Raw genomic sequence first — 14,641 nt, 5'->3', positions numbered from 1 at the left:
TTCTCCATCCATGGAATTTTCCAGGCAAGAATACCAGAGTGGGTTGCCATTTTATTCTCCAGGGGATCTTCCTGACTCAGGGATGAATCCAGGTCATTACAGGCTCTGAGCCACCAGGGAAGCTTAACCCAACCATAAAGCCTTGGGTTGCCTCAAGCCAAAAAATCAGGGAGAGAGCACAACCCCACCCATCAGCAGATAGTTGGATTAAAGTTTTACTGAGCAAGGCCCTGCCCACCAGAGCAAGACCCTGTTTTTCCCATCACCAGTCTCTCCCATCAGGAAGCTTACACAAACTTCTTAACCTCCTCCATTAGCCGGTAGACAGAAGAACAACCACATCCCCACAGTGACTAAAGAAAAAAAACACATTACAGAAAGGTAATCAGTGTGAAAAAACAGAAAGTTATGTCCCAGATGAAGGGACAAGATAAAACCCAAGAAAAACAACTAAATGAAATGGATATAGGCAACCTTCCAGAAAAAGAATTCAGAATAATGATAACAAAGATGATCTAGAATCTCAGAAACTGAGAATGGAGGCAAATATTGTGAAGATGCAAGAAATGTTTATCAAAGACCTAGAAGAACTAAAGAACAAACAGATGAATAATACACTAGAAAGAATTAGTAGCAGAATAACAACTAAGGCAGAAGAACAGATAAATGCCCTAGAGCACAGAATGGTGGAAATCACTGCCACAGAATACAATATAGAGAAAAAGAATGAAAAGAAATGAAAACAGCCTAAGAGACCTCTGGGACATTAAATGCACCCACATTTGCATTATAGGGGTCCCTGAAGGAGAAGAGAAAGAGGAAGGACCTGAGAAAATACTTGAAGAGGTAATAGCTGAAAACTTCCCTAACATGGGAAAGGAAATAATCAACCAAGTCCAGGAAGCAGAGTCCCAGGCAGGATAAATAAAAGGAGGAACACACTGAGACACACAGTATTCAAACTGACAAGAATTAACGACAAAGAATAAGGGAAAAACAACATATAACATACAAGGGAACTCCCATCAGGCTATCAGCTGATTTCTCAACAGAAACTCTACAGGCCAGAATGGAATGGCATGATATATTTAAAGTGATTAAAGAGAAGAACCTACAACCAAGAATACTCTATTGAGCAAGATTCTCTTTCAGATCTGATGGAGGAATCAAAGATTTCTAGACAAGCAAATATTAAGATAATTCAGCACCACCAAACCAGCCTTACAACAAATGCTAAAGGAATTTCTCTAGGCAGGAAACAAGGAAAAGACTTACCTATAGAAAATAAATCTAAAGCAATTAAGGAAATGATAATAGGATCATACATATCCATATGTTGTTCTTAGTAGCTCAGTAATGTCCAACTTTTTGTGACCCCATGGACTAATGTCCACCAGATTCTTCTGTCCATGGGGATTTTCCAGGAAAGGATACTGGAGTTGATTTCCATGCCCTCCTCCAGGGATCTTCCCAACCGAGGGATCAAACACAAGTTTCCCACATTACAGGCATATTCTTTACTGTCTGAGCCCCCAGGGAAACCCAAGAATACTGGAATGGGCCTATCTCTTCTCCAGGGGATCTTCCCTATCCAGGAATGGAGCTGGGATCTCCTGCATTGCATGCAGATTCTTTACCAGCTGAGCTACCAGGGAAGCCCATATATATCCATAATTACCCTAAACGTAAATGGATTAAGTACACCAATCAAAAGACATAGACTGACTAAGGAGATGAAAACATGTGCATGTATGCACTTCCACTTACCACATCACTCTGCTTGATCCCCCCAAATTGTATGTAATTATTTTATATTGTTAGGTTAATGATGTTCCCATTATGGCTTGTGATTGTACTTATCTTTTATTTTTTGTCTGGCTATTGATTGTGAAAACTGATCAACATCTTTCACTACAGCAATTATGTAACTATTACTCAATACAGCTGTATCATGACTGGTTAACAGAAAAATAACAGAATTCTGTGTCACCAAAACTGCCATTTAATAGAAAAACCTGTAATAACTTTTTAAAATCCAGATGCTAATCAGAACTATCTTGGAATTTTTTGAAAAATACAAATGCCCAGGTATGGCTTTTTCTTTTACCAGGGCTCCAGATATGCTTCTATTGAGCAGGAATGTTTAAAAACAACTGGGCTATATGAAGATCTTTTACTTTTATCCAGTTTGTTTCACTTTATTTCATATTCAGTGCTCCCATTTCATTTAGTTTATGATTTCCAATTTTTCCATCTCTTTTTTTTAATATTCTTTCTCGAGCCTTTATCATGTGTAGTAGAAAACCTCTTGTATACATATATATAAATAATATGTATAATATATATTTTAGAAAACATCAATTTCTGCCTAACTAAAACATTTATGACATTTTAATTCTACTTGTTTGACTTACTGTAAATAGAATACTAGATTTCTAATTTAAAAAATAGATATGCAACAAGCAACAAAGGCTTACTGTATAGCACAGGGAACTATACTCAATATCTTGTAATAACCTATAATGGAAAATAATTTAAAAATAATATGTGTATATATTATAACTGAATCACAATATTTAGTAATGTTTATCTTTTTGACAGTTTTCCTAAATATCCTATGGACATGTAATAACAACACAGGAAATACAAAATTTAAACATATTTGTGTAGGATATAAGATTAATATAAATATAAATCTACTATATTTTATTTATTAATGGTATCATTAAAGATGTTACTATTCTTATTTTTTTCTGCACTAGATAAAATATTCTCAGAGAAATGTCAATATGATTATATACTTTTTTCATTTTCTTTTTATCTCTTCTTATTTTTGCTTTATGTATTTTTTTGGTTAGGTGTCTAATGGTTTATGATATCTATCTTCTTTGTGAAAGTATCTTTTACCATTAAAAATACTCATTTTCATTTAAAAATAAATTAAAAAAAACAAATTCTACAGACTTTAAAAATGAAAAATAAATTGTTTTAATTGTAATTAAGAACTACCTAAAAAGTAACTCCTAGCCCAGATAGCTTCACAAATAATTCTATAAAATGTTGAAGGAAAAAAAAAATCATTCCAATATTCTACCTAGCTCTTTCAGAAGAAAATAAAGGATGAAACACTAATGAGAATAGCATAAACATGTCAAAAAGGTATGAGAAGTGAAAGTTATAAGCCAATCACTGTCATCACTACAGAAGCAAGAAATGAAAACCAAACTTAAGCAGACTGAATCCAGGTGCAGAGAAAAATAATACATAATGATCATATGGTTATTATTTCAAGTAAGAAAAGTTTGAACTCTTCTGGTAGCTCAGATGGTAGAGAATCTGCTTGCAATGCAGGAGACCTGGATTCAATCCCTGGGTTGGGAAGATTCCCTGGAAAAGAGAATGGCAACCCACTCCACTTTGGTATTCTTGCTTGGAGAATCCCATGGATCTGGGAGCCTGGCAAGCTACAATCCATGGGGTCACCAAGAGATGGACATGACTGAGTGACTAACTCTTTCAAAAAAAGTTTGGAGCAACATTTGAAAATCAACATAATTCATTAACCAGATAAAGGAAAAAAAATCATATAACCATCTCAATTGATGTAATACAAAAGCAAAATCCAGGTGGAAAAAACTCAACATCCATTCATAATGCAAGATCTTACTTAGCAGGTTAAGGCTTTAAGAAAACATTCTTAATATGCTAAGATCTAAAAAGAAAAATAAATTAGCAGACATTTTTGCTAAGTTTTCACTCCCAGATTGGGAATAAAAAACTGCCTTGTTCAGCACACACTAATGCTAGTTCAGTTCAGTTCAGTCGCACAGTCATGTCCGACTCTGCAACCCCATGAATCACAGCACTCCAGGCCTCCCTGTCCACCACCAACTCCCGGAGTCCACCCAAACCCATGTCCATCGAGGTGGAAATCAGATTGATATTCTTTGTAGCCAAATGTGGAGAAGCTCTATACAGTCAGCAAAAACAAGACCGGGAGCTGACTGTGGCTCAGATCATGAACTCCTTATTGCCAAATTCAGACTTAAATTGAAGAAAAGTAGGGAAAACTGAAGCGACTTAGCAGCAGCAGCAGCAGCAGGGAAAAGCACTGGACCATTCAGGTATGACCTAAATCAAATTTCTAATGATTATACAGTGGAAGTGAGAAACAGATTTAAGGAACTAGATCTGATAGACAGACTGCCTGATGAACAATGGATGGAGGTTCGTGACACTGTACAGGAGGCAGGATTAAGACAATCCCCATGGAAAAGAAATGCAAAAAAAGCAAAATAGCTGTCTGAGTAGGCCTTACAAATAGCTGTGAAAAGAAGAGAAGGAAAAAGCAAAAAAAAGGAAAGATATATCCATCTGAATGCAGAGTTCCAAAGAATAGACAGGAGAGATAAGAAAGACTTCCTCAGCGATCAATGCAAAGAAATAGAGGAAAACAACAGAATGGGAAAGACTAGAGATCTCTTCAAGAAAATTAGACATACAAAGGGAACATTTCATGCAAAGTTGGGCTCGATAAAGGACAGAAATGGTATGGACCTAACAGAAGCAGAAGATATTAAGAGGTGGCAACAATACACAGAAGATCTGTACAAAAAATATCTTCACTACCCAGATAATGACGATGGTGTGATTGCTCACCTAGAGCCAGACATCCTGGAATGTGAAGTCAAGTGGGCCTTAGGAAGCATCACTACGAACAAAGCTAGTGGGTGTGATGGAATTCCAGTTGAGCTATTTCAAATCCTGAAAGATGATGCTGTGAAAATGCTGCACTCAATATGCCAGCAAATTTGGAAAACTCAGCAGTGGCCAAAGGACTGGAAATGGTCCGTTTTCATTCCAATTCCAAAGAAAGGCAATGCCAAAGAATGTTCAAACTACCGCAATTGCACTCATCTCACACGCTAGTAAAGTAATGCTCAAAATTCTTCAAGCCAGGCTTTAGTAATACATGAACTGTGAACTTCCAGATGTTTAAGCTGGTTATAGAAAAGGCAGAGGAACCAGAGATCAAATTGCCAACATCCGCTGGGTCATCGAAAAAACAAGAGTTCCAGAAAAACATCTATTTCTGCTTTATTGACCATGCCAAAGCCTTTAACTGTGTTGATCACAATAAACTGTGGAAAATTCTTAAAGAGATGCAAATATCAGACCATATGACTTATCTCTTGAGAAAGACTAATGGTACTAGACAGTTAAAATGTCAAAAAAAAATAAATAAATAAACAGTTGAAAAGGAAGAAATACTGACACTTGTAAGAAACAATGATATTTGTAGAAACTCTAAAATAATCTGCAAATGAATTATTAGGAATAATAATTGAGGTTACAGAGGTTTCTTACTAATATAGAAAACAATTTTATTTCATTAGACTATTGATAAATATAAAAATATAAATTTAAAAGATACTATTCAAATTATCATTAAAAAAATCAAGCTCCCAGGAATAAATCCAATAGATATATTTAAGACAAAAAGCATTAAGTATTATTGAGGGAAATTAAAGTAAACTTAAATATATTCTTGGAAAATTTACATGGAAAGGCAAAGGGCCAAGATACTCTACTTGCTCTACTGGACATCAAGATATGTTACAAGGCTTTTGGAATGAGGACAGTGGAGTATTGGTTTGATAAGAAGATGGTAGGGACCTGCACTAATATATACACATATATATATATATATATATGTGTATATATATATATATACACATATAAACTATATCAGAATAGTTTATATGATAATGATAGTATTTGGTGAGAAGAGAGAATATTGCTTGGGAGTGAGTATAACTAGGCTTTCCTTCTGCTAGATTTGCAATGTTCTATATCTCCTATGTTGTGGTTTCATGGGTGTTTTCCTCTGTTAATTCATTAAGCTGTATTGTTTTTTGTAGTCTTTCCTGATTATGTTTTACTTCAATTTAAAGAATATACAAAAGTAAAATATGAGTGCAATTTATTTCTGATTAGGAAAATAGTATATGATAGAATCTGTCAATATGATCCTTATAAATCAAAGGAGAAAATATCACATGATTATATCAATAGGTACTAGAAAAGATTTTTAAAATGACTTTATTTCATAAAATAAATTCATAATTTCATCATCAGCCATAATATTCCTAATAAGATAGGAAAAACACTATTTAAAGATAATAAAAGTGTATTTACCAAAACCAGTGGCAAATACCCTAAATGGTGAAACATCAAAACTATTTCAGGTAAAACACAAAATTTAACAGGCATATTGTTAACTACCATGCCACTTAATACTGGAAGTTCCAGTAATTATATTTAGAAAGGATATTAAAATGAGCACAAACACTTGGGAATTAAGAATTTTTTCACATAATTATTAAGAAAAAAGAGATGAGCAAAAATATTAAAATCAGCAAGAGATTTTCATAAGATAATTCAATAAAAGATTAAAAACTTTGTGTTTCTCTAGCATTAGGAACCTATTTATACATGAATGTAAAAAATTTACAAAACTGATAAAATTATTTAGGAATAAACTCGTGCACAAATCAATCTATCTCATGTTTCACATATTTATGTGTCATCTATGTATATCATAAAACAATATTCAAGGCAACTTCTTGATAGAAAAGTACTCAATATTTAGAGAAAGAACAATTATTAAAAAGTATCAATTTTCTCAAAATTAAAATAGAAAATTCCTTCTCATCCTTCATGTCTTAATTATGACCTATTCTGTAAAGGCTTCTCTGAGGACCCTAGGTAGATCTAGGCATTGTCTTCTTTATATTTCCTCTGCTATGTATGCATACCTACTTTCTTTACTGTACTTACCTTACTGGGTGTGGCTATTGGCATGACTATCTCCTTACTACACTATAACTGAACTATGTGTTTTCTTTTTTCAGTCTTTAGCACCACTTGGCATGAATCAGGAGCTCAATAAATGTTAGTTGAAAAAATGAATTAACAGACTGCATGATTTACTCAACAGCTGTTGATATTTACCTGATTCGCAGAACAGGTTTGTTCTCTTTGATCTTCCATTCCAGTCAACATTTATCTCCTTCTACATAATACAAACAACAAAACAAATATCTTCAAATACATTTCTCCAGGATCTGATCAACTGTTATATATTTAGAACACAAAGATTTACGATTTTTGAGAACTCTTAAATTTTTTAAAGTAATTTTTAAAGAAATGCATGTATTTTGATGGTTATATTACATCTATTATTTACAGAATTAAACAAGTTTATACTTATATTTATATATAATATAAATATATTTATGTTATATTGTATATTATATATATATTATATATATTATATTATAGGAGGGCCACAAGACTATGCACATGTGGTAATTTGCTGAGACTCATGGGACTCAGAATATATTTGTACTCACATCTAATATTTATTATATTGATAGTAAAAGGATACACTACAGGATAATAAGGGGGAAAGACAGGAGGAGTCTGGGAAAATACAAGCACAGTTGCTTTCTTCCTCCTGTGAAAGGACACATTTGAACATGCTCTTTTCTCCAGCAATAAAAGTACATGTGTGTAATGTTTTGCCTCAGAAATCCATTAGAAACTCAGCACGTAAGGATTTTATTGAAGGTTCATCATGAAGACATCCTCTGCCTAATGCATATCTGAAATTCTAGCCTCCCAAAAGGAAATCACATGTTCAACAAAAATCACATTTTCTGCAGAGTCTAGGTACATGTATGTACCTGTTCAGTTAGGGAATTTTCATATCAGTTAGAGAATGTTAGAAAAGCCAGGTTCCCAAATACTAGCCATAGGCCAGTCTTGCAAGCAAGTCACTACAAAGTCAGCAGTCTCAACCTTGTTCTTTTCTGCACAGTATCATTTACTGTTAAATTAAATATCTTTGGAGTGCACTGATTAGTAAGGAAGCTAACTCAATGGAATAAATGAACAGGTACATTTTTTTTTTTAACAACACTTAAAGAATAAACGTTTAAGTAGAGCTGGAAGGCAGAATGCAGATTCTCTGAATATACGAGAGTTTGAGAGCAGTGAATCAGGTGCAATAGACTTTTTCCTTTTTGGGGGCTGCACTGTATAGCTTGCAGGATCTTAAGTTCCAGACCAGGTATGGAACCCAGACCTCCAACAGCAAAATGCGAAGTCCTAACCACTGGAGTGCCAGGGAATTTCCACAATAGGCTTTAAAACTATATATTTTTTTAAATTGAAGGATAGTTGCTTTACAGAATTTTGTGGTTTTCTGTCATGTGTCAACAAGAACCAGCCATAGGTACACCCGTGTCTCCTCTCTCCTGGGCCTCCCTCCCAGCCCACACTTCAGCCTGTCGCAGAGCCCCTGTTTGGGTTGCCTCAGTCATACAGTAAATCCCCATTGGCTACCTCTTTCACACATGGTATTATAAATTTCTATGCTACCCTCTTCATACATCTCCCCTTCTCCCTCCTCTCATCCCACCATGTCCATAGGTCTATTCTCTGTGTCTGTTTCTCTACTGCAGCTCTGAAAAGAAATTCATCAGTGCCATCTCTTCAGACTCCATATATATGTGTCAGTATGCGATATTCACATTTCTCTTTCTGACTTAGCTCACCCTGTATAACAGGTTCCAGTTTTGTCCATCTCATTAAATAGATTCAGATGTGTTCCTTTTTATGGCCAAGTAGTATTCCATTGTAATATTTACCACAGCTTCTTTATCCATTTATCTGTCAATGGACATCTAGGTTGCTTCCTTGTTCTAGATATTGTATAAAGTGCAGCAATGAACACTGGAGTACATGTATCTTTTTCAATTTTGATTTCCTCAGGGTATATGTCTAGGAGTGGGAATCCTGGGTCACATGGTGGTTTTATTCCTAGCTTTTTAAGGAGTCTCCATACTGTCTTCCATAGTGGCTGTATCAGTTTACATTCCCACCAGCAATGCAAGAGGGTGCCCTTTTCTCCACACCCTCTCCAGCAATTATTGTTTGTAGACTTTTCGATGATGGCCATTCTGACTGGTGTGAGGTGGTATCTCACTTTAGTTTTGACTTGCATTTATCTAATAATGAGTGATGTTGAGCATCTTTTCAAGTGCTTATTAGCCATCTGTATATCTTCTTTGGAGAAATGTCTTTTCAGGTTCCTTTCCCACTTTTTGACTGGGTTGTTTGCTTTCCTGGTATTGAGTTGTATGAGCTGCTTGTATATTTTGAAATTAATACTTTATCATTGTTCCCTTTGCTATCATATTCTTCCATTTCAAGGGTTGTCTTTTCACCTTGTTTGTAGTTTCCTTTGCTATGCAAAAGCTTTTAAGTTTTATTAGGTCCCACTTGTTGAATTTTGTTTTTATTTCTATTACTTTAGGATGTGGGTCACAGAAGATCTTGCTTTGATGTATGTCATTGAGCATTCTGCCTGTAAGAGTTTAATAGTTTCTGGTCTTACATTTAGTTCTTTAATCCATTTTGAGTAATCCATATCTTTGTGTATGGCATTAGGAAGTGTTCTAATTTCATTCTTTTGCATGTAGCTGACCAACTTTCCCAGCATCACTTATTGAAAAGGCTGTCTTTGCCCCATTGTATATTCTTTCCTCCTTTGTTAGAAATAAGGTACCTGTAGGTACGGGGGTTTATCTCTGGGTTCTCTATGTTGTTCCAATGGTCAATATTTCTGTTTTTGTGTAAGTACCATACTGTCTTGGTGACTGTAGCATTTAAGTATAGTCTGAAGTCAGGAAGGCTGATTCTTCCAGCTCCATCCTTCTTTCTCAAGACTGCTTTGGCTATTCCATATGAATCATGAAATTTTTTGTTCTAGTTCTGTGAAAAATGCCATTGGTAATTTTATAGGGATCACACTGAATCTGCAGATTACATTTGGTAATATAGTCATTTTCACAATATTGATTCATCCTATCCAGAAACATGGAATATCTCTCTATCTCTTTATGTCATCTTTGACTTCTTTCATCAGTGTCTCATAGTTTTCTGTATATAGGTCTTTTGTCTCCTTAGGTAGGTTTATTCCTAGATATTTTATTCTTTCTGTTGCAACGGTGAATGGTATTGATTCCTTAATTCCTTTGTGATTTTTCATTGCTAGTATATAGGAGTGCAAGTGATTTCTGTGTGTTGACCTTGTATCCCACAACTTTGTTGAATTTGTTGATTACTAGAGCAAGCTGGCAACCCACAGAGAAAGGTATCTATGCATTTATGTAATACCCAGAAGTCACACCCTGAACTTTTGCTGGTAACTTTTCAAAAGCAATTAACTGATCATTAGTCAAAAGGGAATGGGAAGAGATGGTCTGTCTCAGAACAATCCATCAGCACTATCCAAAGCCCAATCAAATAAGCCTAATTTGATACTTTCTCTGAAGGTTGCAGGTATGTACCATGAACTATATGTTGCAGCCTATTTGGGGGAATTTTAGGATATGATTAATTTCAGCGAGTAAAGCTGTTCTATATAGTAGCTTCATGAATGAATTTTTTTAACCAGTGTTGATCATAAAACTGTACTTCATTTATTATTTGCATTTAGAGCAAAGGAAATATTATATACCTCAACTTTTGAACGATTCAAATAAGACAGTGAAGATCTGGGAAAATTTCTCGTAGCTGAATTCCGAGGTGAAATCATTGAATCTTGAATTGAGACATATGGCTCCCCTGGGCAAAGAAGGGAAACAGTTACATACAAAAAGATAATATTGCTGGATTAAGGATGAATGTTCATGAAAAGAACTGATTCAATGTTCTCCCTGCTGACTGAGCACAATCGCTGGGTTACATCAATCAGGGATTCCTCTGAGTTAAGGAAGTATCACCAAAAATAACATGTGCTTTTTTGATGTTCAGTGCCTACAAATTTCTAATGGCTCACCACTGCCCTCAAAACCAAGTCTGAGATCCTTAACCTCTGATCCTAATTCATATACTACTATGCCAATTTAATTCCTATAATCACAAACCACTGGCAGGTGTAACTGGATATTTGCATTTCATTTAGCCTGCAATGGAAAACCATTCACAACTTGAATAGGTGAATAACCAAAGCTGTGTTTTCGGAAAATTGCTTTTACACCAAAACATATAGTGAATTAAAAAGAGGAGGAAGAGGTTGGGGAAAGATTACTAAAATATTCAAAGATGGACAAAACAAAGTCAGCTGTTTTGGGAATGGAAAAGAGGAGAGGGGAAAAGGAATTAAGGAGGTAGGTTAGACAGAGACTGGTAATGTTGGGATACAAAATTTAAGAAAGAGGAAGAGTCAAAGATTAGTCAAGTTTTGTGCCTGGGTAAAGACAGAGGATGAAGAGTTTGATTTCTGTATTGAATCTGAGGTGGTCATTGGCTACGACGTGGAGGGTTCTAGCATGTTCTATGTGTGTATACTGTAGGATATGCATGGAAGTACTTTGAGTGACTTCCAGAAATCTAACAACATGCAGAAAAACTTAGCTTTTGTATATTCCACTCACGAGTAGATACAAATTAGGATATATTGCCTATAAGGAATATATGGCAGTGGAATATGAGGGCCTTCCTGGGAAGTGCTCTGTATTGTAACCTACTGAACCATAGTATGTCAGTACCTTACTCTACTTATTACTGGAACAGCTACAGCAGGTATGCTAACTTGTCCACACCTCACAATTTTTTTTTTCCCCATTTATTTTGATTAGTTGGAGGCTAATTACTTTACAATATTGTAGTGGTTTTTGTCATACACTGACATGAATCAGCCATGGATTTACATGTATTCCCCGTCCCGATCCCCCCTCCCACCTCCCTCTCCACCTGATTCCTCTGGGTCTTCCCAGTGCACCAGGCCCGAGCACTTGTCTCATGCATACACCTCACAATTTTCAAAAACCATACTCATCAAGAAATAATTCAAATTTTTAGGCTAATTAAAAAATCAAAATTCATAAATAGTTTCATATCATGCTTTATTTTCCAAAATAACCATGAGTTTTATAATCAAGTAAAACAACGTGAGAAACTATAAGGTGAAACCATAATTAGGTACTTAACAAATAACAGAACAATTATGAAATGTTTTTTATTTTCTTACCTCTATCATCAAAACCACTTGGTTTCCTACTTGTCTCTCCATCTTTCTAAATGGCACAACATTAAAGATAAGAACATTCATTAGTAACTTTACTTCTTAAAGAGATTTGCCTTCCATCAATCAACCAAATTAATACAGATTTTCTTGTCTTTAATCTTCTAACTCTCTCATGAAAACTATCTCAGGGGCAATACTTAATACCAGCCTCCTATAGTACTTTCTACAGGTAGGTACTAGTTCTATAGGTATTTCACTAGTTCAAAATTGAGTTTAGTATGTAGCCATGTAAAAATCTGCTCCTCTTCCAGTATTCCATACTTTGTTTAAATTCATGGTAATCTATTTAATGGCTGATTCTAAAAATTTTAGTCATTTGCTTTGTTTCAGGGAAATATAATCCAAACTATTCTAATCCAATTAGTGCTTTAAAAACACATTGCTTAGAATCAAAATAAAATTTATCTTTCCATATTCTTTATTTACGGTAAAACATTTTTTTCTGTTTGTCTGCTTCCCTAAACAATAAGTCCTCAGGAGGACTATGTATTCTTCTCCTTTGTATCCTGTGTGACTGGTTTATTCATTTTCCCTTCCTTCTGGAAAAAGCCATAGGGTTTTGGCCAAAAGATGCACAATAGACATTAGATACTATTATCATTGCAGTTGCTAAATGATTGTTTGGATCAGTTTCTGCTAAATTACATAGTGAGTTTAGCACAAAGGTAAATCAACCCATATAGGGAAAAGGATCAGTTCTCAGGAATAGACCCTAATATCCCTAACAGATAAGTTAACATGCTAGAGAAGGAGATGGTTCATAGAAGCAACAGTTAACAAGATAAATTAATAATCAGCATACAAAAGTTTGAGACATAACTTTATACCTTTTGTTCAGCATCATCTTGTGCGTCCGGCTGACAAACAACAGCAGGTACAGTTTTTTTGGCAACGTTCTTTGAACTACTTAGAGATCTATGAAGAGTGTTTACAGAGGGTCCTGAAAGAAATGAAAGAGAAACAGCATATTTTTAAAAAGAAATCACTGAAGTATAATTGAAGTAACATAAACTGTACTATTTTAACTGAATGGTTTCCTGAATTTAAAAATATGCTCATAACTGTGAAGCCATCACTACAACCAAAATAAAATTTATAATACCCCCTGAAAGTTCTCTCATTCACCTTTGTAATCCATCTATCTCTTTCTTCCCATTCTCTGACAACACTCCTCTGTACTTCTAACACAAGATTTATTTCCATTTTCTAGAATTTTATAGGAATGGGATCATATAGTATGTATTCTGTTTTTGCCTGCTTTCTTTCAGTTAACATAATATTGTGTGTTTTAAAAATTCATCCCTTTTATTTCTAAAAATTATTCCATTGCAATGGATTTGTCACAATTATTTTTACCTATTCCCCTGCTGTTTGAGATTTACAGTTTTGGCAACTTACAGATATTTATGAATTTACCTGCACAAGTTTTTGTGAATATATGTTTTCATTTTTATTGAGTAAATACATAGTAGTAGATGGCTAGGTCATATGGTAGGTATATGTCTAATTTTTAAGAAATGTCAAACTGTTTTCCAAAGTGGTTGTACCATATCATACTATTCAGCAGTGTATCAAATTTTAATTCTTCCACATCCTTGTCACACTTAATAGGCAGAAGAAAAGAAATAAGATCCAAGTGAAAAGGAAATAGAAAAACAAGAGAAAATAAACAGTTTAAATAAAACTCATAAGTCAGACTGATCAGAAAAAAGAGAAGACACAGAGATAATGGCATAACAGAGTCTATAGATAATACTGAAAATAATAAATTATGAAAAGGTATAGCAATAAGTTAAAAAATGAGATATGTTTTCCATAAAAAGCAAAAAAATGACCAAATCTCATTCATGAACAAATAGAAAATATGAAGAACATCATATCTATTTAATAAATGGAATGTGTAGTTTAAAACATTTCCACAAAGAAAACTCTAGGCTCAAATGACTTTCCTTCTGAATTATACACCATACCAAAGAAAAAATTTACACTAATTCTACACAAATTCATCCAGAAAAATGAAGAGGATTAAACTCATCTCCTAACTCAAACTTTGAGACCAGAATCACTCAGATATAAAAATCATATAAAAATTACAAGACATTACAAGAAAAACTCAGTTAATATCCTCCCATGCCAAAAGATGTAACAATTATAAATAAACTGAATCTAACAATATATACTAAAAAATAATACATAATGAATAGTGATGCTTATCTCAAGAAATATGGTGGTTTATTATTCAAAAATAAGTCAAAGTAACTTCCTACAGTAGGAGCAAATTTAGATGATTACCTCCAAGATGCAAGGAAAAACATGGGAAAACTCAACACCCATTCATGATGAAACTTCTTAGTGAATGGGAGTATGAGAGGATATGTCTTTCTTTTGATAGAAGTTATCTTCAAATCTCTAGAGCTAATATTTTAGTTTATATTGATCACTTAGCCTTAAATTTTAGAACAAGATCAGGATGTACACAAT

The 14,641-nt window shown here is 34.3% G+C and overlaps 1 protein-coding gene across 1 annotated transcript in view; it reads right to left on the bottom strand.

The window, feature by feature from the left end:
- FSIP2 (fibrous sheath interacting protein 2) overlaps positions 1 to 14,641 on the bottom strand; it is a 134,440-nt gene that overhangs the window by 77,134 nt on the left and 42,665 nt on the right. Inside the window, exons 10-13 of the mRNA XM_065929002.1 lie at positions 12,988 to 13,100; positions 12,104 to 12,149; positions 10,589 to 10,695; positions 7,015 to 7,075 (exon numbers count right to left, since the gene is read on the bottom strand). Coding sequence (XP_065785074.1) covers positions 7,015 to 7,075; positions 10,589 to 10,695; positions 12,104 to 12,149; positions 12,988 to 13,100 — 327 coding nt within the window. The remainder of the gene's footprint in view (positions 1 to 7,014; positions 7,076 to 10,588; positions 10,696 to 12,103; positions 12,150 to 12,987; positions 13,101 to 14,641) is intronic.

The sequence above is a fragment of the Muntiacus reevesi genome, chromosome 3 (genome assembly GCF_963930625.1).
Source record: "Muntiacus reevesi chromosome 3, mMunRee1.1, whole genome shotgun sequence".
Lineage (NCBI taxonomy): Eukaryota > Metazoa > Chordata > Mammalia > Artiodactyla > Cervidae > Muntiacus > Muntiacus reevesi.
The sequence above is the reverse complement of the archived record's forward strand: the minus strand, read 5'-3'. Positions and strand labels throughout refer to the sequence as shown.